Source organism: Vicugna pacos, chromosome 26 (assembly GCF_048564905.1).
Source record: "Vicugna pacos chromosome 26, VicPac4, whole genome shotgun sequence".
In the NCBI taxonomy this organism is placed as follows: Eukaryota; Metazoa; Chordata; class Mammalia; order Artiodactyla; family Camelidae; genus Vicugna; species Vicugna pacos.
The window spans coordinates 20168088-20191498 of record NC_133012.1 but is presented as its reverse complement, the minus strand read 5'-3'; the positions used below and the strand labels follow the sequence as shown (position 1 = coordinate 20191498).

The window sequence follows — 23411 nt, the reverse complement described above, 5'->3', positions numbered from 1 at the left end:
AGCCTTAGGACTCCAGTTTAAAATGCGCTTTTGAGTTGTTTACACGTGTGGTTTTAAATGGAAAGGAACGAGATAATCCTTTCAAGTTTGAAAACAATACTGGGTCATTTCGGCAACTTAACAGACTATCTTATTCAGAGTGTTGTTTTATCTGATTTTTAAGTTATTGCAAGATGCTTGGAAAGGCTTTTCAGTCAGATGTGCTCAAAAAGATATCTGAATATAATACATTCACCAGCGAAATTGTAGTATTTGAGGGGATCCCCCGACAAACTTAACTAGCCCCCTTAAATATTATAAGTGCATTTCCCCACTTTTTAATATTCAGATTTCTTTTTAAGTAGTTCAACTGCTTATTGACAGATTTCCCAAATAAGCAGATATTGCGCATAAAAGAAGAACAGTGTTACCCATCATCCAGCTATGCAAAGGCTTAAGTCACAACTCACTGCAGTAGAAAAAACAGTGGATGAGTGGAAAAAACAGGATGAAGCATTCTGTGCTTTGCATAGACGGCCCCTAGGTAGTTAAAATGTGCATCTCAGGAAGAGTTTCAGTGACTCCAGATTCTTGCATTTTCCCATATGTAGAAATGCACTCAAGTCATTAACCTGAGATGACTGCTCTTGGTGATTTGCAGTAATCTTCGACCAAGATGTGTGTTTGACCACATGCATTTCCTAGCCCCCCAGATTCATATATATACTGGCTCCTCCCTTATCTCGTCAGATCAGTTCCTCAGAGCTATGGAGAGGCTGCTTTCCAGGCTACAGTCCCCCCACTCACTACCCCGCTGTAAGTTCCCTGAATAAAACTGAAACTCACACATCTTACGTTGAGTTGTTCTTTCAGTCAACAATATGGTTGTTGAAAATGTACTTTACTGATAAATAAAATAATAGGATTCGGAAGTTGAAAACATAAGAAAGAAAACAGCTTCTTTTTATATGTTTGTAAACTTCAGTAAGTTGAATACTAAGTTTTAAAACCAAAATGGAGCGAGCCTCGTGTAGAGCAAGAAGACGACTCGGCTCATCACTACTGAATCTTTCTGAATCTAAGCTGGTGGGATGAGAGCTGTTGTGTTTCTCCCTCCTCCCTTCGCATTATTTTCCTTTCAGCCCTAAAAATTCTAACACTGGGTGTCAGTATTGCCCAAAAGCACAGACGTATTCTCAGAGCCAGGAGGTAAACCGTTGAAGTAAATCCTTTGACAAATCACCCAGAAAAGCTTTTAAATATGTTTGCAAGCTTGACCGCAGAAACAAAGCAAATTGTTATTCTGATCTCTGAAGCTGGCATTGCAGGTTTCACCAGTTCCCCCACCTGACTCGGGCACACCTGCAGTTCTGGAAGTCTACAGAACAAGGGCAAATAGCTACTTTCCCACCCCATCTGCCCCTTCCAGAAGCTTCCTTTCCATGCAAGGGTCCACTAGTTATAAAACCAATCCGGGACTTTGAACTGTTTGTCCCCTTCACTAAGAGTAACTATTTCATGCAGGTATAAAAACAGCAGAGGAAAAATGAACAGCAAAAGAAATGAGTTGAACTCACAGGCTCATGGTTCCTGGAATCATTCCAACCACCTGACATTCACCTCCTGCATCAGAAATGCTTCTTCCTTGTTTTCCCCCGTTTATTCTTCCTCTTCTCTATCTCCAAACTCACGCTGAGATTTGGGTTTGTTTAGTTGGTTGCTTATTTTAATTGTTTTAGCCACAACTGCCTAGTGCTTAAAACCCAGATTATTTTCCACCTGTGTTTTCAAATTTGACTCTTTATCCCATCCTCTTTCTTCCTGCCCTCCACCAAGTGGCACAAGGTCATTTAAGTTCCAGGGCTGCTGGGCGCAGGCAGTTAGAAAGAGCATCGTCATTGGTGAGTATGGAAACCTCTCTGGTCTGTTTCTCCTCCATATTTATAGTTTCTTTCTCTCCTTATTTCCTCTTTCCCTCCCCGTTTCCTCTTTCCCATCCACCCTTTTCTTCTGTTCTCTCTTCTTTCTTTCTGTTCCTTTTCCATAATGTAAAATCTATTCCACTGAAGGCTTTCTGTCTGGCTAATTCTACTATGTAATTTTCTAAAATTCATTTTTGACTTTCAAGGGGGACCCTCGCCCACCATACTGTGTGACATTTTTCACAATTTGATGAATATGAACTAGTTTCTGGATAAGCCACAGAAAGGTATTACCCACCTCGCTTTGTCCTCAGAAAGTGGCATGGGGCTCTCTGCTCCATGGAGTTGCACCTGGAATGCATGTTACTATACAGCAAAGAGGGGAGGTTGGGGAGGGTGGGTCACACTCTCTGTTCTGAAAAGATCTTCCAGCAGGAGGAGGCACTGGCCTCCTCCTGCTGGAAGATCTTTTCAGAACAGGTGAAGCTGCCTGAAGCAGCTAGAGGGAAATGACCAGGTCACCTCCAGTGAAGAAGGATCAGACCCTCTGGGTACAGCTGGGCCAACTTCAGTTTGATCCCAGATTCGAGCAGAGTCCTGAACAAGGAGAGGTTGCAATGGATTCGTCCTCAGTGGTGCCATTAGCTCTTGGCTTCCATCCTCCACTCAGCTTCCTGGCCAAGCTTCCTTCCTTCCTCAATTTCTCTAGCCCTCAGTTATTCCACTGTCTTAGTGGGATCATCATTTCAGTCACCAATATTGTTGACTTTGGTATAGTGAAACTTTAAAAAGCCTTTGGCCAGCACTCACAGATTTTGTAATCTGACATCTCTACTTTGGGCCCTTTACTTAAGTATTTAATAATGTACACACTGTTTGCCAATCTGCTTTTCCGCCTTGACAATCACGCTGTACATTTCCCCTCTGTTATTTAGTAGACTTGTAAACATCATTTTGATGGTTGTGTTGTAATCCATCATGGGATCTCCCATAAAGTAATCCTTGCTGTTGGACATTTAGGTAATTTCCAAATTTTCACTACTGCAAATAATGCCTCAACAAATATTTGTGTAGCAAGATCTTTGCAATCATTCTTTCAATTATTTTTAAAATGCGTATGTAATAAATGAACATATGCACTTGGTGAAAACTTAAAACATTACAGATATGATCAAAGTCCCAATTAATGACCAACTTCAATCTAGTCACTGTCACTCTATTAGAGGTGACTACTGTTACTGGCTAATGTGAATCCTTCTCTTTTTTAATGTGTTTACATATATTTTCATGTACCTAAATAAAGTATATAGTGCTGGATAGTTTTTATTTGCGAGGCGGGGAGTGGTGCACAGATGCTCATGTGCTATATATATTCACTCGGCAGCATGTCTTGGAGGCATTTCCACGTTAGCACATGAAGATCTGCACCCCTCTCTGGAACTGTTGCATGGGATTCCATAATAAGGACAAATCACTGTTTATTGAGTTAGTTCCCTATTGCTGCGTATCTGGGCTCTTTTTAGTGTTTTGCTAAGACAAGCAATGTTGCCTTAGATCTTTTCCTCCCACACACGTGCAATTGTTTCTCTGGCGAGATTCAGAGAAGTAGAATTGCTGGATCTAAACGGAGGCACGTTTTTTAAGAGCCCCTGTTAAACTGGCCACCAAAGTAGGAGCATGGTCACACTGCCACCAGTGAGGGGATGTGCGTCCCTGCCACCTCACCCACGCTTTCTGTGATTAAATTTTGGATTGTTGCCTCTGATTAAAAATAGATCTTATGGTATTTTACTTGCATTTCCTGATTTCTAAAAGATTAAATATCTTTTTGAGTTTATTTGCTTTCTTAGGTCCCATTCCTGAAAGTTTAGTTCCTGGGTCAGAGGATATGCAATGTAAACTCTCACTCCGGAGTCTATAAATTCTATTTTTTCATACTCTCTCCAGCACTGAGTTTTAAATCTGTTGCTGTTTTGGCAATTTTGTAGGTAACTGTAGCATCTCGTTTGTTTTAAATTGTTTTCGTTAAGAATAAGATTGTCTACTTCCTTATAATTTGGGGCAGTTTATATTTCCTTTTTTTTGTGAGTGGCTTCTTTCCTTATTTCTCCCATTTTTGTGTGAGGTCGTTCATCTTTATTTCTGTGTGCATTTATAAGACCTCTTTACACGCATAAAGAATGTTAACGTACATCTGAGGATTCAATAAGGTCCAGATAGTTCAATAAAAATATTATTCTTAGTGTATTAATACATAAACATATTATTATATAATATATAATAATATTCCTCATAATAATATAAATTCATTACAGTGTAGTAACAGGCTGCTGCTAAAGGGGCCCCTGGGAAAATCCACTTTGGGGACTAGAGCCGCTCAAATAAATAACTAGAACTTTGTGAGATGGCCGTCTTCCTTTGGCTTCTGTATTGTCTCCTAACCGGTGAAGCTGCCTGGCAGAGCCTCGCGATGAGCCGCGGAGCCTGAATGTCTGTGAGTGAGTAGACGCCAATGGTGTCCTGCTGTAGGATCGGCAAGTGGCTTACGCCAGGTCACTGCAGGTCCCCAAGCTGGAGGGGCGACCACAGCTCTTTACTCCTCTCTTTGGGCAGAAAATCCTCCCTTTCTTCCAATCAGAGAAGGTCGGCCTTGCTTTCACCTGTGTCTTGAAAGTCTATTTTCTATCTGAAGGAGGAAATATAAGGTTCTAGAACTAGAAAGCTAATTGGTAATGAAATAGACGTGTGTGAAGGCGGACTAACAAGATTGCTGTCTGGCACAGACGCTAGCCTGAAATCGTTCATGGCAGGTTCAGATACCAGCTCCACCCCGACTGACACACAGCTTTGACCTGGGGCTCAACTTTCTCATCTGTGAAATGGGAATCATATTAGTACCTATTTTTAACACAGCTGTGAGGATTAACTGAAAGAGTCCACCCACGGATTCTGGCGCAACAAGCATTTTTTATACAATATATCTAATCTCAAAATAAAAACAGATCTCTGTGTGTGTATTATACTTTCCAAAGTAGTAGACAGAAACATATGGGGGTGTACACATTCTTCTGAAACACTGTCGCTATAAAAGAGTCTGAGATGATTAAAAGGACTTTTCTTGTTTGTCCTGGATATGACAGTAGGTGTTTGTTTGTTTTTTTTTAAACTCACTTCAGTTGAAGAGTCTGGCAACCACGGCTTACCCAGCAACGGTTACTATGGCTGCGAGGAGGAAGCAGAAAGGACCTCCCAGCAGTGTTTACTGAAGGAAAGGGAGTCAATAGCTCGGGTAGTTACTAATGACTGTGCTTTGTCCTTGAGACCAAAGGACAGGAATGACTGCAAAATGTGCAGAAAAACAGCCACGCCCTTTCCAAGGATATCACAGGACGTACCTCCGCACACGGAGAGGAGCCATCCCCGACTCCATCAGCATTTCCCTGCACAGAGAAGTACGACCACGGTCCCCTTTTGTCAGCATGGAAGCTGATTCTCCATCTCGAGTTTCACTATATTCTGTAGTCTTGCTCACGTCCTTAGCCTTTCAGGGACACTTCTCATGAAGCGAACACGGATGATTCACACTAGCCCAGATTTCTGGGTTAATTGCAAGAATGGTGGAAACAGGCGAAAGAATTCATGAAGTCACTGGTGCCTCCCTGCTATGTTTAAGGGCTGTTTTCAGTGATAGTTCGTCATGACCTGTGAAATGGAGATATATTGCTAGTTATTGGGGGAGAATGAGCTTCAGTTGGGCAGATGTGGCTTTGAATCCTTTCTCTACCTCTTAGAGAATGTGTGACACCTGTTGGTTATTGAATATCTCTGAGCCTCAAACTTCTTGTCTGCAGACTGAATAGGACACTTATATTGAATATGTTAAAGTGTGTCGTGAGCATCAGAGGTGGTATATGGAAAACGGTTACCACAGCATGGGGAACAGAGTTGCGTTTTGTGGCAGACTGAATAATGATCCCCCAAAATGTCCACATCCTCATCGCTGGAACCTGTGAGTGTTATCTTGTGTGGCAAAAGGGACTTGCAGGTGTAATTACATCAAGAATCTTAAAATGGGGAGATTATCGAGGTGGGCCAGCTTGTAATTACAAGGGCTCTTATGTGAGAGAGGTACGGTGTCAGAACAAGCGGTACAAGAGGGGGATGTGACCACTGAAGCAAAGGTTGATGTGATGCAGCCACAAGCCAAGGAAAGCAGACTGCTTCTAGAAGCTGGAAGAGGCAAGGAATGGATTCTCCTTTGGAGTCTCCAGAAAAAACACCTGCCAATGCCTTGATTTTAGACCCATGGGACTTCTTCTGACGCTCTGACTTTCAGAACTGTAAGATAATTCATTTGTGTTGTTTTAAGCCCCTAAGTTTGTGGCAATTTGTCACAGCAGCAATGGGAAACTAATAGACCTTTCTATAAATGGTGGTCATTTTCATTATCAAGCACAACAGTGTTCATTGAAAATGTAGAAAAATGTGAAAATTGCAAAGTGCCACATGAAGATTATTATCATCAATGTTCCTATTTTATTCTGCTTTCATTTAAATCAAGTCTGCTGCTTCTAAACTTTTTGTATTTAAATATTTTCCTGTTACTATCTCCATGGATGGCAAAACTATACTTCCATTCTTTTTACCATTTTCAAAGAAGATGTACATCTTAAGAGGTAGTCAGGTAGAGTGTCATATAACACTCCAACAACTTGATCTAAGCACAAAAGGTGAATAGAGTTAATGAGCAGGGAAGAGACACTAATGTACTCAGGTAGTTAGAGGCAGAGACTGCCAGGAGTCTCCCAGTGGCCTTCTCCCCATATTCTACAAAGATTTTTACCTGGGCACCTGACCACCCAGATGTGGACAATGTTTCTCAGACTGCCTTGCAAGGTAGTCAATTTGGTCACTAAGTTCTGGCCAATGGAATAGAAACAGAATTGACAAACACAACCTCAGGGAAACATCCTTAAAGGGAAAGCTCTCTGCCTGGCTCCTTTTTTGTACTTCAGTCCCATTGGCTGGATTACAGATGTGATGGCCACTTCCAACTACAATACGGAAACCGAATGTTGAAGACGGTGACACAACAAAATAGAAAGACTTGTTTCCTTGATCACTGGGAGTCTGCATATGAAGATAAACATCTGTCGTGTTTGAGTAGCTGTTTTTGTTTATTTAGGGATGGGAGGGAATCAGTCATTTGTAGTCAAACCAAACCCTTCCTCCTACAGGACTTATTATAAAACTTGTTATGCAAGACTGTTATTATTACAGTTTCGTCATAAAACAGAACTCCTGGAGAAAGCATACAACAGCTTTATCCAAAACAGGGAGAGAAAGAGCGGAAAAGAGATTGAACTGTACCATCAACAAAGTCATGATTTTCAATTGTTCGGATAAGACAGATATGCGAAGTCGGTAACGTTAAGAATTGAGGTCTGATGAGTAGTTACAAAGGTCAGGTAGTGACGGAGATGAAAACTTCAAGAAAAAAGTTCAGAGACTGAGGAATACTTAGGGAAAGGTTAGCACTGACAACAGATCCAGGGGAGCAACATGTGATTACAGACCTACAGTCTCTCACCGGAAACCACTGAAGCCAGAAGAATTAAGGAAATTACATTGTTTCAGCTTTTAGAAATAACACTGTGTATTATATGTATATAGGTACATATACAGATGTATTATATGTATTTATGTATTATGTATTCATCATTTTATATACATCATATTTTAACATTGTTTTGACATATCTATAATATATACTATATAATATCCCCAGGAAGATATGGGACATACTCTGAAATCAAATATTTTCAGCAGTAAAACATATGACTATTTATACTACTATTTTTTAATAACCAAAAACAACCTCACATTAGTTTAGGATGTTTTTCCACCAAATGCATTTGCTTCAAATTTATTTTTTTAAAAAACTAACAACTACAACAAAAACTTTAGCTAAGGGATGGTGACCCTATATGAGGGTTTCCAGTAGAGGGAAAAGGGTGGACATGAAGGCAAGAAGTAGAAGAAAGCTGTCCCTGGCTTGAAGAAAGGCTGGGTCTATAGTTTGAAAAAGTTTAATATGTTCTAAGCTGGATTGATCAAAAGAGGCATATCCTAGTTTTAAAAAACTCTGAGTTCCAAGGATTAAATGAAATACGTTACAAACGTTTTGACATTTAGAACAAGTTACATACAAAGGGGGAAATGAACTGATGTCTGACTTTCCTGCAACACTAGGAATCCGAAGGAATTCTAGGGAACGTGACAGAATGCTAAACATAAAGAGCTGCACCCCAAGAAATGATGCGGCCAAGATCTCATCCCGTTACAGTGAGAGAAAGATATTTGCAGATAAGCAGGCACTCAGAGATGACAGCACGCAGATGTGGCGCCTAGGACAGAACCGGAAAATGACTGAAAAATCAATTTACCAAGATATCTGCTTATAAACAGGATGAAGTAACAGGAACCAGATTTGCCCTTTTGCCTGAAACAACTAAAAGATGGATGAAATTTATACAGCAACGATTTTCAGACACTGACTAGCATCACAGGTAGGGCCACCTGAGACAGGGCAGTCACATGACTGGCCCCGCCTACTGCCTGGGGAGAGCTCCCCACGGACAGCATGTGGAGGAGAGCCCTGGCTGAGCCCTGGCTGAGCCCCGTCGTCACCCTGACGACCGACGATGTACCTGTCCCCGTGTGTATGTACAGGCAAATCCAAGTTCCCCTAGTCCTTAAACTGGATTGAAAACGAGGAGGAGAGGAGATGGTTCTTTATCTCTTTGCCCCTCCCAGTGCCAAGGAGAGGGTCTTACACGTAGGAGCGCTTGAGAAACGTGCAGATGGATGGATGGTGTACACCTTCACTGAGGAGACACTGGGAGCGAGTTCTCTGCGAACAAATGAAGGAGGCCCACTTTGCTCGCTCTGCCCCTCATTCACTGCCAGCAAAGTTCACTGTTCGTACCTCTTCGCGGTATTTCTGAGGGAGGTCGCCTTGGTTTTCTGTCTCTGGCTGCGGAGGTTAAGGGCAGAGGGTCCCTATGTGTGGCACATTGGCCTTTCCCTCGGTTATTCCTTCGTTACCTTTCACCTGCTCACCTCCCCATGGATACAACCATCGGACTGTGCTTAAGGATGGATTTTTCTTTGTGCCAGTTCTCTAAGAATATTACAGCTTTCCGCACGTGTTTAATTTACCTGGAGTCTACTGTGTCCCCGTACCTCTCGCTTCTTCTCACCTTTCTCTCAGCCCTGCGCTCCTAAGATGCACCCATGCAGCTCTGTTCACTGTTTTCAGGCCACCGTTTCCTTGGGTACATCCACATAGATGCCCTGTTTTTCTCTGCATTTTGTTTTTTTTTAAGGTACAATTGAAAGTAACTGGCCGGTCTGAGCAATCCCGTTTCCAGGACTGGGGAAACGAGGACGCCCCGCGTCTCCTTGACCGTGGCTGGAAGGGGACGCGAGCCCTGCGCAGGCGGGCAGAGGTCAGGGAGAGGTCAGCCCGGGTGTGGCCGCAGCTCTGTCACCCCCGCGGCCGTGGCCCGGCCTCGCTCTCTGTTTTCTCACCTGCAGCAGAATCAATAATCCCTGCCCCACACACCCAGAGGGCCAACTGAGGCTTAAGTGAAGCAGTGGGTGAGAAAACACGCTTTGGATCGCGTTCCTAATGACACAGAGGCGAGTCAGCCGCACCTGGCCCCTCTCGCCAGCGCCCAAGTCCAGCTTGGTGACGGGGAAAGCAGACGTGCCCCTCCCTGTGCGACCTTCGCTCTCAGGGCTGCACAGTCCCTTCAGTTACGTCCTCAGCACCACCCCACCCCTGGCCTCCCCTAGTCACCTCCCCCCACCCTCGGGTGTGACCCTCCTGGGGCTCTGCAGGGAGGAGCACCGCGCGTCACGTACCCCCACCACCTGCCATGATTTCAAGTCACATGTTTACGTGATGTGACCTGGCGTCTGGGAACAAATGCCCTTTCCTCTGGACACCCCACGAGGGCCACCAGGGCTGGCCTGGATGATTATCAGATTATGCAGATTTGCTCAGTCCATGTCCACCCACCTCCAACCATAATTACCCCACCCCTCTCTGGCCTGGATGATTATCAGATTATGCAGATTTGCTCAGTCCATGTCCACCCACCTCCAACCATAATTACCCCACCCCTCTCGGCGTGGGCTCTGGGTTTTAGCCGCAACCTGCTGGAGGGTGGCCCCAGCGTAGGTGGGGACACAGCCCCCTAGTAAGCCCCTCTGTGTGAAGACCTTCAGGAGCAGCTTCCTGGGGCCCGTCTGCCCATGGCAGAAGTTCTGGAACCAAATCTACTTCGCAGCTTCTCCTGACGGGCCCCCCCTCCCACCTGGGTCCCTTTTGACTCAGCCCTCCCTCTGCAGAGGCAGGACTTCCTCCAGCCTGGAGGCTTCCTCTGCCTTCGCACACGTGGCCCTTATGACTTGGTCTAACTGACTGGCTCATGGATCTGTTTTCCCCACGAGGCTGCAGGCTCCTGGGGGCTGAGGCAGCTCACAACTCTCCACGGCTTAGAACCCCTCCAGGGCTCTTCCCTGCCCTCAGGACAAAGTCCTGGTTTCCTGACAGCGGAAACCTGGCTGTCCTGTCCCTTCAGCCTCACTCACCCCTCCAGTCCCTCCTCTGGCTCTGCGCTCTTGCCCTACGAACCTTCTTTCTGCTTCTACAATGAGCCCTATTCTCTCTTGCCTCAGGACTTACCCATGCTGTTCCCTCCGCTCCCAATGGCTATTCCCACCCCTCTCCTTCCCCTCACTTGAAGAATTCCCACTGTCCCTCAGGACTCAGGGGCCAGTCCCACTTCCCAGGGACCATGTCAAACCTCAGCGTGCCTCCTGGGTGAGCACACGCCACGTGTGGGCCTGTCCTGGTCGTACTGCGCTGCCCGCCCTCCCCCCCAATCACAAGTGTCATGAGGGCAGGTGTACGCATTAAACTGTGTCCCTCCATCTCATACTTGCAGGCTTACCCTCTGTTGCCCCAAAATGTGCTCTTATTTGGAGATAGACTCTTCACAGAGCTAAGCAGTTTAAAATGAGGTCATTAGCGTAGGCGCTAATCCAGCGTAACTACGTCGTTATGGAACGGGGATATCTGGAGGCAGAGGCACACATGTGGAGATGCAGGCAGAGATGGGGGAGATGCGTCTGCAAGCCAAGGGCACCAAGGGCCAGCAAACCCCCAGAGGCCAGGGGAGAGGCCCAGAGCAGGTGCTTTCCCAGGGCTCTCAGAAGGAGCCAACGTTCCCGATGCCCGTGAGACAGCAGACTTCCGTTGCTGAGCGGCCCAGTCTGAGGGGCTTTGTTACGGTGCCCAGCAAACTAATGCAGACAGCTGTCATGTCTTTATCTCTGCTTTTTTTTTTTTTTTTTTTTGCCACTGTGTCTACAGGGCTTAGCATAACAGGAGCTCAAGGGGTATTTACTGAGAGAAATATTTGTACTCTGGAGCGCAAAGAGGAGATGTGGCTCTGCACTTGAGGATCTCATGGTGTGATGGAAAAAGACAATTCAAAGTGCATGCTTAACACCGGGTCAGAGCCATGGGTGGTCCGGCTCCTGCGGGTCCTGAGTGCCTACTGGGATGGGGTGGGCAGCACCGGGCAGGAAATCTGCCAGTGCCTGAGTGTTGAAATGCGAGAGAATTGGAAGAAACAGAACAAAATCCAACAGCAAGTGAGAACATGGACTATTTGTGGACCTGTGAGTCATCTGGTAGAACGATAAGCTGCAGCCTGATCATGAAGGGTCTTGTATAACCTACGGAGTCTGGGAAACAATGAAGTGAATTTAAATCAGGGAGTGACTAGCTGGGTCAGGCTTGAGTTCTAGAAGCTTCTCTCTGACAAAGTGGGGATCGATTACAGGGGGTTAGGACTCACCACCAGGATGCTCACTGCTTGTGGACATTAGAAGTGGAGGGAAATCTGAATCAGCCCTCAGCCTCAAGGGCAGGCGGCACCCCCAGGGCTGGGCCCGGCTGGGGCTGGCCTACAGGAACAGGTACTGCCCCCTAGGCTGACTCTTGCTTTGTTCTCTGAATGGGCAACCGTAGCTCCTCACCAGATGTGTTGTACTGCCATTTTTAAGCCCAGACAATCCCCACCCTCCTAGAATCTGCCTCTAATTCTTGGAAGTTGGGGTAAAACCGCATGTTTTTCATCATTCCTCAAGACCGCTAGCAGGGAGCGCGTAGTTCTGTGATGCTGGGGAGGAGCCCGTGGACATCTGTGTCGTGTTTCTGTTCCCGTTGCTGTTTCTCTGGTTGAGTAAAGCAAAAGTGTGCAGAGCTATGAAGCCCCCAGGGAGAATCAGGGCAGACAGGATCTCGAAGGAACAGGTCTCCAGACAGACCTTCCCTAAAGGAGACAGGAGCGGAGGATGGGCCCCCAGGCCCCAGATCGGTCCTCCGCTGCGGGACACACATAGGGGATCTGCTCAAAGTAAAAACATCTATTTCAGTCCTGTCGTCTCGGTCTCATTGTTTTTATCGCTTCTCAGAGGACGTGAGGTTGCCTTGAACGCTGTGCTCAAGGTAGGCAGGAAAGCAGGCGAAGAGAGTGCATTCTGCGGGAACAGGACTCATCCTGCAGCCGGAGGGCAGCACGCCGGCGGGGCTGGCTGAACGCCCCACCGCCTCCGCACCCATCAGTCCTGAAACGCTGTTCACCCGTCGCCACGGGCGCCCCACCTGGCCCCAGGCCCCGTGGAAGCCAATCAGATGGACGTGGTCCGCACACTGCGGGGGTTTCCAGTGCTCGTTCGCCCCCCTGCAGACCCCAAATGCCAGGGGACCCATCTGTTGACCTTTAGACTATGACATTATGACGGGGCTGGTGGTGACATTTGCATGGGCACGTTCAGCCAGCCCAGAGCACGCCTCAATCAGTCAACCTCCTGTTGACGCTTCAGAGACCCCTCAGGACACAGAGCTGGGGTCACCGCAGAGCAGGGCTGCCACCTGTGTGGGCAGAACCCGACGACATGGAATTTTCCTGCTGGTCTGGATGGGTTTTGATGAGCTTTTCTTTTACTTCCTCTCTTTGACCTTTAGACGGCGTTATCACTGATACATTAGAAACCCCAGGCCCCATCTCACTCTGTAGGGGTTGCATTTCGGCAGTGGGAGGGGTCTGCCCCACCCCCGGGGGCGCTGAATGGGAGCGAAGGGGAGCGGCGCAGGGCAGTGGCACACCCAGCCTGCCCTCCGGGCCGGGAGTCTGCTTCGTGGGTAGACTGCTGGCTCTCACCCCGGCCCACCTAGCAGGACATTTGAAAGAACTGATGGATTTGAAGTCATGTATTCCAAGCCCTGGGAAATTGAAAAGGAAAGGGGCAGTTCAGGTCAATTTTCTTACTGTTGTCCGGGATGGATCTGTAGACAGTATAGGAGAACAGAGTATTGAGATAAAAGACTTTCCACTTCAGTGTAATACACTTGCAATGCAGTTTTTTTTAAACTATGCATTGTTATCAATATTCCAATTGAGATAGTCACGCTTTTTAAAAATCAAGATTTCCATCTTAAATGACAGGAAGGCAGAGCAACCTGCACCCACACGCGTGCCTGCAAGCAGTCAGCTCCAGCTCAGAAGCAGCTCCTCCCTCCAAACAGAGCCACAGTCTCCAATTTGCCAGAATCCCACCCAGTCTCTTTTAATCACTGATACTACTTGCCTGGCGCCTGCAGGCATTTGACTCGGTGAGATCGCGCTTACTCAGTGGCCCCCAGAAACTCAATCCAGGGGAGAGCTGGGCCAACGCCCGTGCTGGTGACACCCACTCCTCTGATATGGGTGATGAACCATCCACTCATCCTTCTGTACAAGACTGCTCGAAACTTCCCAGCCCTTCCGGACTCCTGTTCAGAGAGGACCACAATCTCATGACAAGAGGAATCTGCTGGGTGCAGTGCAGGCTGTCCAGCATAGCTCAGGACAACTCAACTGAAGTCCGTGGGAAGCCAGAAGCACTTCTGCTGGCCTTGGGCCTCCTTCCCTCAGTGCCACCAAAACAGTGGCTGAGACAGAGCCTTAGCCGTGGGTATACGGCTACTTCTGGTTTATGGTGAGGACCCAGTAGTCACACGGAGACAGTCTGCCCCAAAGGCAATTGAAGTTCAGTCTTTCCAGAAACACCTGCTTGTGATTTTTAAGTGGTCAGTTTTCCAGAATGTTTCCCATAAAATTATTATTTTTTTTAATCTTAAGATTTGAGCACCTATTAACATCAGGTAGTCTATGCTGGTGTTTGGAGAGACTGTAAGGTGGAGCATGGTAACAACTAAACAATAAAACTTCAGACTCGGATAATCAAAGATGGCAGGGGCAGGGGTGGTCCCGATGGCACGAGAACACCTGGGGCACTCTGAGCATTAGAGAGACCACGAAAGGAGAAGCAACTATTCAACTTCTCTTTGCATAGATGCACAGGATATCTCTCTTGCTTGACCTGGAAATATTCAAGGAACCAGCTTTGGGAAATCCCACATCCCCTCCAACACTGACTGGATTCAATCCACAATACCTCCATTAAAATAAATACACAATTAATTAATTAATTAATTAACCTAATTACCTCCCCCACCAAATAAAAAATAATTTAAAAAAAACAACAAACCTAAATACCCCCTCCCCTCAAAAAAGTCAGGTTGAGAAATATTATTCAGCCATAAAAAGGAATGAAGTTCTGGCACAGGTTACAACTTGGAGGAAACTTGCAAACATGATGCTGAGAAAGAAGCCAGTCACAAAAGGATAAAAATCGTAAGATTCCACTTACATGAGGGACCTGGAACAGGCAAACTCACAGAGACAGAAAGATTAGAGGACACCAGGGATGGAAGGGAAGAGAAGTGGGGCGTTATTACGTGATGGTGCAGAGTCTGTTTGGGATGATGAGAACATTTTAGAACTAGTGGTAATGGTCTCACAACACTGCAGATGGGATTCATGCCACTGTACTGTAAACTTAGAAGTTGTTAAAATGGTAAATTTCATGCTATGTATGTTTCATCACAATAAAAAAAATACAAAAATAGGAATAAGTTAAAAGTTGAGATAAGTTGGGCATTGAGTTCCAAGAAGGATCCTTTTGCTGAAAGGACAGACAAAGCCACGTGTCCAAGGCTTTCCCATCACAGATCACTTGCAAACACTCGCTATTGGCTGGACGTCCCTCCCAGACCACTCCTGCCAACCCGGCAACACTGCTTCTCCTATCAGCCTCACCGAGAGAGGCTTCCAGGGAATCACAGAGACACATTCAGGAGAATGGCTTGCTTGAAGCCTTCGGTTTTGGTTTTAATCAAAAATTTAAAAATACCTTAAAAGCAGAATTTCTATTTAAAGGAAGCTAAAATATAACTAATTTTAGAGAAACTTCATCCCACCTGGTATCAATTCCTAGCCTACAATCAATCTATTTTTATTTTCCTTTTCTCTTATTTCAGAAAGTAAGAATAAAGTGGCTTTGCTTACTCAGAATTTGCAGATACACACTACTATATATAAAATAAACAACAAGGTGCTACTGTATAGCACTGGGAACTATATTCAATATCTTCTAATAGCCTACAGTGAAAAAGAATATGATAGGAATATGTATATATATGTATAGCTGAATCACTATCCTGTACACCAGAAATTAAAACAACATTGTAAATCAACTATACTTCAATTTAAAAAAATAGTAAAAAAAAAAAAAAAAAGGCTCAAGTGGTAGAGCGCATACTTAGCATACACAAGGTCCCGGGTTCAATCCCCAGTACCTCCTCTAAAAATAAATTAGCAAATCTAATTAACCCCCACCCAAGTAAAATTTTAATAATTTAAAAATTTCAATAAAAAAATGTTAATGGCTTTGCTTAAATACAAGAACCTAACTTCTCATCTTGTTTACTTCCTCGTATTAGATGATTTTCCAAAATTTACCCAGAGACCCCCAAAGCTGGCTCTGTAGCTAGCATGCTTAGAGGACGTCTGCATTCTTTATAACCACTCACGTCAGGTTCGCCTTTTAAGTTTCAGGAGGCAGAGAATCCCTTAAGGACTTTCTTTGTAAATAAAAACCTTTTAACTGATTATACAGTTCATATAAGATGGGGAAGCTTTTGCCCAAGATTAGTGCGCACAGCTTGAATGTGACTCACGGTCACCAATTGACCCATGTTGAGAAGAGCCTCAGTACAATGAAAAGGAGTGTGGAATCTGCTGTTAACAGATGGTGATAATTACTTTTATTATCAGTTTGGCTGGGCCAGACATTATTCTAGATTTTTCTGTGAGGGTGTTTTTTGGATGAGATTAACATGTAAATCAGTGGACTGTGAGTTAAGTAGATTGCCCTCCATAACACGAGTGGGCCACATTCAGTCAGCTGACGGCATAAATAGGACAAAAGACTGACCTCCCCCAAGCAAGAGGGAATTCTGCAGAAGACCGCCTTTGGACTTGAACTGCAGCCTTGGCTCCTTCCTGAATCTCTCACCTGCTGGCTCACCCTGTAGATTTTTGGACTTGTAAGCCTCCATAATTGTGCGAGCAAATCTTTATAATACATTGTATATTAACGTATTTTATATACATTAAAATGGTAGACAGAGAGCGAGAAAGAGATTTATTTTGAGGAATTTGCTCACAGAATTCTGTTTCTCTCTAGATCCCTGACTAATACACAGATCTAGGGACAAATCTTGGGTCCTTTGCTACATATTTGCAGAATGATTTCAGTAAATCAAGTAAGTAATCTCTCTGAGCTTCAATTTCTTCACCTGTAAAAGGAAGATTTTAAAATTACCTTGAGGTGTTTGGGGGAGAGTGCGTATAAAGCACACGGCATAGCACGGGTGTTAAACAAAGGGTAGCTTTTAAGAGGAGTGTGACAAACACAAAACCAAATAAACCACTTCTCATCTCCGAGAGTAGCTGACATCCTTGCAAGAGAAACAGCAACGCAGGCGATAGGTACCAATACCTACAGATTCGTGCGCTTGGGTGTGAACATACCACCATCATATACCACTTTAGCATAAAAATCGTTTTGAGCTGAAGGCAATTAGCTCTCTGCTCTCTCCCTTTCTGTCTAAAAGCAGGACACAAATTCCCATTTGTAAGAGGCTTGTTACCCTCCCTTCCAAAAGGGGAACTACTCCAGAGACAACTCCAGCCCCTGGACTGGATGCCTCTTATCTGCATAACAAACCTTAAGAAACCACCCTATTCCTTGTCCTTCCCCCACCGTCCCATAACTTATACCAGAAGCTTGAACCCCCTTTCTCGGTCTAGCCTAAGATGGTATATAAGCCCCCAAATTCTGTTCCACCTCTCGAGTCAGATTTATGAACTCCCAGGCATACACGCATAATGAAATCTGTTTTTCCTCTCTTGTTAACCCATCTTTTGTTAATGTAATTTTCAGGGCTCCTGGCTACTGAATGTAGGAGGGTAGAGGAAACAAGTTTTTCCTACCCCACAGTATCATCCAAGGTGTAGGAGACCCTGTAATTACAGCCCACTCTGCACTGATATTCCCAATTTCCAATCTCAAACCTAATTTTCTCCTCCTGAATTGATTGCCTATTGGCCTAGAGAAGATAAAGATATTTAAGAAGGTAACACTGATAGCCAACTGGATAGAATGGCTGGAAAAGTCCATTTAAGGGTGAAATGATCCATTCATAATTAGAGGTCAATTGTCACCAGTTTTTAAACTTTTGCTAGATGTTGAAATTAGAGGCACTGAATACAAAGCATGGGGCTTAAAGCCTAAGGAACTTAAAAAATGCTTTCAACGCCCAGCTCTGCTTCTTGGTAGCTCTTGGCATCAGGGAAATTATCTCATGACTGAGCTTTGATTTGCTCACTGATAAAATTCAGTGAGCGGCACACAGTAGGAACACAGCAAACAGTGGAGTCATCAAATAAGTAGACAGATGAAGGGGTGACAGTCACTGAGCCAAAAGTTGTTTGCCAAACCCAGGCTGAGCGGATCCAACAACAGAGATTGTCCTTAACCATTCTGGTTAAACATCCAGGAACCCTTCTACTTCATCAGACCTAATGATAAATAGTCCAAGTGTTTATGAAAGAAAGATCACTGTAGTCTGATGCATCCAAAAATCTCCTTGGCTTTTCTGAACAGTGCCGCGCCCAGCTGGGTGAGCGCAAACCCTTACTTGCCTGCATTCCTCTGGCACTGGTCCCAGTCCGACAGTCACCCCCGGTCCCCTGCTCCCATCCTCTGGCCTTTAAAAAAGAAGTAAGTGTCCTAGGAAAACATATTTTTTACCTCCAGCAAAGAGCAAAGGCCCTTTCTGAAAACTCAGTTTGCCGCCCAGGAACACCGCTGCAGAATCGTTTAACATATGCCGATGTGTGTGGATGGTTTTGTTTTCACAGAGTGGTCACGAAGCTGAGTTCAAGGCCAGGGGTGAAAAAAAAGTTAAATGGATGGTAGATTTTCAACATGAATGCTCACTGCAGTCACGAAATTGTCAGCTTTCTCTACCGTTTGGGGGAGCACACTTACGTATCACACACACACAAGCGTGGGGGTATATATGAGCTCATCTCAGAGAAACAGACATTTCACGTTGTCAAGTTAACGTAGACAGTGACTTGGCCGCTGTAAACGCCACGCCGTTAATGTCCAAAATAGCTCATCCCACAATCATGCTTTGGCTCTCAAATGATCACTTCGTTAACATTAAGATTAGACAGGAAATATTGTTTTGAGAGAGTCTGGAATTTTAGCGAGTCGAAGGACTCCTGAGGGTCTTATTTATTTTATTGGTGGGGTTCCCGCAAGGAATTTCACACCATAGTTCACGTAAGCGTGTTCTCACTTACCAAAACAAAGGTGGACCGACACGGAAGGGAAGAGCCACTCGAGGGTGTGTGCATGGTACAAAGAGGTGGGACTGGGAGCAGAAAAAAGGACACCACCCCGGGTGGCGGTGCTGAGAGACAGCAAAAGAACAAATAAAATAACGGACTCACTGCAAAACTGAGTTGGAGTGGGGCAGGTTTTCTGAGCCTTTGAAATAAAAACAAGCCCAAGAGGGAGAAATTATAGCTTTAGGGGGTTCTGTTGGCTGCCAGGATGTCAGCCCTGCCTTAAGTATCTTACGTATCTGAAACGGATTCATCACAAATATTATCCTAGAAACACAAACACACCCATTTGAAAAATGGTTCCTGGAACAGCAGGGCGCTCCTTAATTTGCTCCTAGCTCAATGACATTAGTTCATTTTAGAAGTCCTTCTAATAAAAGAACTGAGGCAGCTTACAACGAAGGGTTTGATGGTGGAAAACCAGTATGTAGAAATATAAGGGGTCATAGAAATAAAGAATATGTCTGCGGCTGCAACGGCATCCTTAACAATAGATTCATGCTTCGTTCAAGCCTTAGAGCCTCTGAGAACTTCCTTAAACTAAGGGATGGGAACATTCATATGCGGGCCTATGTGCCTGCAACAGAGCTGAGGGGACGGCTGAGGTCTCCTCTCCTCAAGCTCATTACCGGGTGCTGTGTTACAATGAAAGCAAGTCTCAGACTGAACCTGGCCATAAAATGAACATTTGGGAGCCAGCAGGCACCAAAAAGTTGTACAACCAGTTCTGTAAACTCAATGAGAGCACAGCTACCCATCCTCCTGGTGCTCTGAGAAACCCCTTGCATGACAGAAGCACTTAAGGCGGATGTGACAGTAGTCTAACACCACGATTTAGCTGCACGTCTAGTCAGAGTCCGCCGTGAGAACGCTCCCACGAGCTTGGATACAGGTCTGTCTCAAATCCTAAGCCAGGGATAGCATTCGGAAGGTCGTACCTATTAATGAGGCTTTCTAGATCCTTGCTCTTCTCAGTGCTTGTTAAGAAAGGTCAGGCATCTTCAAGATGCTAAACAGAGTGAGGAAACTAGACTGGGAAGGAATTAGGGAGTTAACCTGGATCAGTGGAGAGTGGACGGGACAGGCGTCGGTTCAAGTTTTAGTGCTTTTCCTTGGTAGAGCCTGCAACACATGACAAGGAACTGAGTTTTGTTGTCAAATCTTCCCATAAAGTCTTGTTTATCCCTTCCTTACTGTGAGCAATAAAATGCAAGTGGAGTAGGAGATGAAACACGTCAAAATTTTAATTTGATTTGCCTTCAAATTTTGTGTGCAGCTTATATGTGTGGGTATTGGTCAGTGTCCAGTCAGCAAAACAGAAACCGCTGTAGGACTTTCAAATAAAGGAGCATTAACATAGGATATTGGCTACACAGATGCTGAAGGGTTGGCCCAAAAAGAGAAAGAGAGAGAGAGAAGCTGAGATCACTCAGAGATTAGTAACTGCAGGAAGCTACTACCATCCTAGGGCTGACAGAGCAAAAGCGAAAATGATGTTGAGCAGAGAAAAAGAAAAAAGTCAATGTTATCCAGAATTCACAACTGCCCTACTACTGAGGCTGCTGGCATACCCGCTACGCCACTGCTCTTGTTGGAACGTCATTTGGGGAAGCCAAGAGGCTGACCTCCCACCCGTGGTTTTCTGTCACTGATGCAGCTGCTGCCAGAACCAGAGCCAGGGGCCTCTGCTGCGGAAATTCAACTAACTGAGCACAAGCCCACATCCCCCACTGCTGCCTCGGCTGCGGCCCTGGCCATTGCCAAAGACTTCAGCAGAATTCGAAAAAAACATCGTCTTCTCCATTCCACCCACCTGCGCATCTGTCAGCTGTGTCTCCCGCTGGTAGAGCTCAGTTGGAAGCCAGCTGGCTGGGGAGTCTGGGAAAAGTAGTTTGCAGGCTTCCAGCCCCCTACTGAGAAGGGTAGGGAGAGTGGAGGTGGCGTCGAGAGACTACAGACAAATAACCAGCACCGTGTCCGACTTACACACAGATGTGGCACGTCGATGTGTGCGTGTCTCCAGATGTTTTCTCTTCGAGTCTGTTTGAAGCAAAGGGAACATACGTGGAATGTCTCTAAACCTCTACCAGAACTCTATCAGCCCACGTTTAACCATCAGATGAGCAAACCCCTCCTCCTCCTGGCCATAGACTCCTTTGGAGTTGGCTGGGGGTATGTAAATGTGGGCAAAACTTGCTTGTCACACTCCACTTTGCAAAACACCAGTGGAATCCTTCAACCCTCTTTAGAAACAGAGAAACTGGGGGACCTCACATCTGGTCAGCAAAGTGCCAGATTCCACGCCTGTCTATTCCACCCATGCATATTGGTGTGGGCCAGCCTGTGACTGGCTCCCCAAAGGGGTGGAGGGACAAGGGACCTTCAGTGAGCTCTGTAATGATCCAGGCACCATGCTGTGCACTTGACACACATTACCTACCTGGCCTTGAGCCCTGACTCATAGGTACTGATGCTCCCCCTTCTCAGAGTAGGAACAGAGGGTCTAACATGATCAGTGTGTACAGAGGATTGGAACCTGGGTTTGACATACTCCAAAGACATATTATTTCCCTGATACCAGCTGCCTCCCAATCTATTTTGGGAGTTAAGATACAAGCATCTAAGGACCAGGAAGAGTGCTGGGCAGAAGAGGGCGGGAACTGAAGGGCTGGTTTGGACAGAAATGTGTAGAAACAGGGAGAAGGGGCTGGGACAGCTACGCATTTGGCACAGTCGTCTGCTCTTCCCTGCCTGTGTCTCTCAGAGGCCGAGAGAGGCCTGAGCCACTTATTTTTATCTTTTTCCAGAGACCAGGGTAAGTTTGAATCTGGGGTCCCAGTCAAATGTTTCTGCTGCTCTCCCCTTGCCCCGGGCCGGCCCCCGGGCCCACACCCCGATCTGATCCGCTGGGCCCCACGGGCAAGCATCTGACATTACATACGAGGCCTCCTCTTTCAAAAGGCTGTAAACACAGCTGGGCAGGGCCCAATCCTGCCCTCTAACTGCTATCCCTAAAGACCCATTACATCACTCTGCGCCCCGGGGAGGGCCTATAAATATCTTCTGACCAACTGAAAAAACACACTAACCTTTAAAAGGAAAAATTCCCAGCATTTTAGGAAAAGAATGGCTATGAAACTTAATTTCTTGGGCTCACTTTGGGATTTGCAACCTTCCAAGCAACTACAAAGCCTAAAGGAGTCCGTGGCATCAAACAAAATGATAGAAGTAAACCATAAATATATACCATTTTCTAAAATCTCTTCCTCTTAAAATTTGGTGTTGCAAGACAGTGTTTCCTGCCTGGGGAGCTTGTAGTCATGTCCTCACCCCAGATACCCTGCTTTCCTCTAAAGAAGAACAAGAAGTTTGCTTTGAAAGAAAGAAAGAAAGAAAGAAAGAAAGAAAGAAAGAAAGGGGAAGGAAGAAAGGGGAAGGAAGGAAGAAAGGAAGGAAGAGGAAGGAAAGAAGAAAGAAAATCTTGTGTTATAGGAAAATTGCTGGCTAAAAATTCTATCTCAACATTTTGTCCTCTTAACCTAGTTCTATGAAAGATCTCAATGGTCAAAAGCTTTATACATTTAAGTCAAACATATCGCAGAAACAAGGAATCATACCATAATAAATAGTGTTAAAAAAATAAAAATAGTTCACAAAAAAAGAAAGAAAAGAAAAGAACTCAGAAAGAGAGAGGAGGGAAAGAAAATGAGATAATCTGAGGCCACAAAATTAACTCTTTTAGCCGAGTTTTCAGTTTAAGGTGAATTATCATGTTTAGAAAAATGGTCTTAAACATCCTTTTATGAAAAACCATCCCAGGGAAGCAACTAACAAGGGGTTTCCTCTTGGCCAGGAATTTGGTGCTGACTCCAGTATTTCACGTCCACCATATTTTCAGCAGGTGATCAGAAAAGCAATAATGGTCCTGGGCAATTTTTCCATTTTACAACAGCTACATGACAGATCTTCTTAAGAGTTCGAAAAAATATATCCCCAGTAGTGATTTCTCAGGAGGTTTTAAAGACATACTGCCTTATAATGTTCAGTGAATTCCATAGGCATTTTCAAAATGCCACTTCCCTGCCTTCAATTTTAGTTCCTCTTTCAGCTGTGGAACAGCAAATGCCGCTGCAGAAATCAACCTCTCCCACTTTTCTGGGGTCTTCGGCTCCAGACAGAAGTGGGTGGAAGAATGAGCGTGATACTCTGTCTCGGGGCCCCCAAGCCCGGGCCTGGGGGGCTATCTTACCTCTCAGCAGTGTCAGGTTTCTATTGACTCAAGAATCCACCCAAAAATCTGGGGGAATATCCCTTGTAAGGGGATAAGAACTCTCACCCCTCCAGCTCAGGCACTGGCCACAACATGCAGGAAGGAAGTCACAACTTAAAAATAAAACTCATACATAAGCATTCTGCCAACATTTAAATCTTAATCCGGAGTCTCACGGTGTCCCCACCCTGAGCTTTAGCCAATGTCAATGAACATCACAAGGATATTTGGACACCTCAGACCATCTGCTCTGGGCTGGGATCTTCCTGGGAGAGCTGCCCCAGCAGAGCAGTG

General features: G+C 45.3%; 1 protein-coding gene across 1 annotated transcript in view; it reads right to left on the bottom strand.

Annotated features, from left to right (window-relative positions):
• Positions 1-1644, bottom strand: part of ENPP6 (ectonucleotide pyrophosphatase/phosphodiesterase 6) — an 87269-nt gene extending 85625 nt beyond the window's left edge. Inside the window, exon 1 of the mRNA XM_072950477.1 lies at positions 1557-1644. Within this exon, the coding sequence (XP_072806578.1) occupies positions 1557-1579 (23 nt within the window). The 5' untranslated portion in view covers positions 1580-1644. The remainder of the gene's footprint in view (positions 1-1556) is intronic.
• Between the last annotated feature and the right edge of the window lie 21767 nt (positions 1645-23411).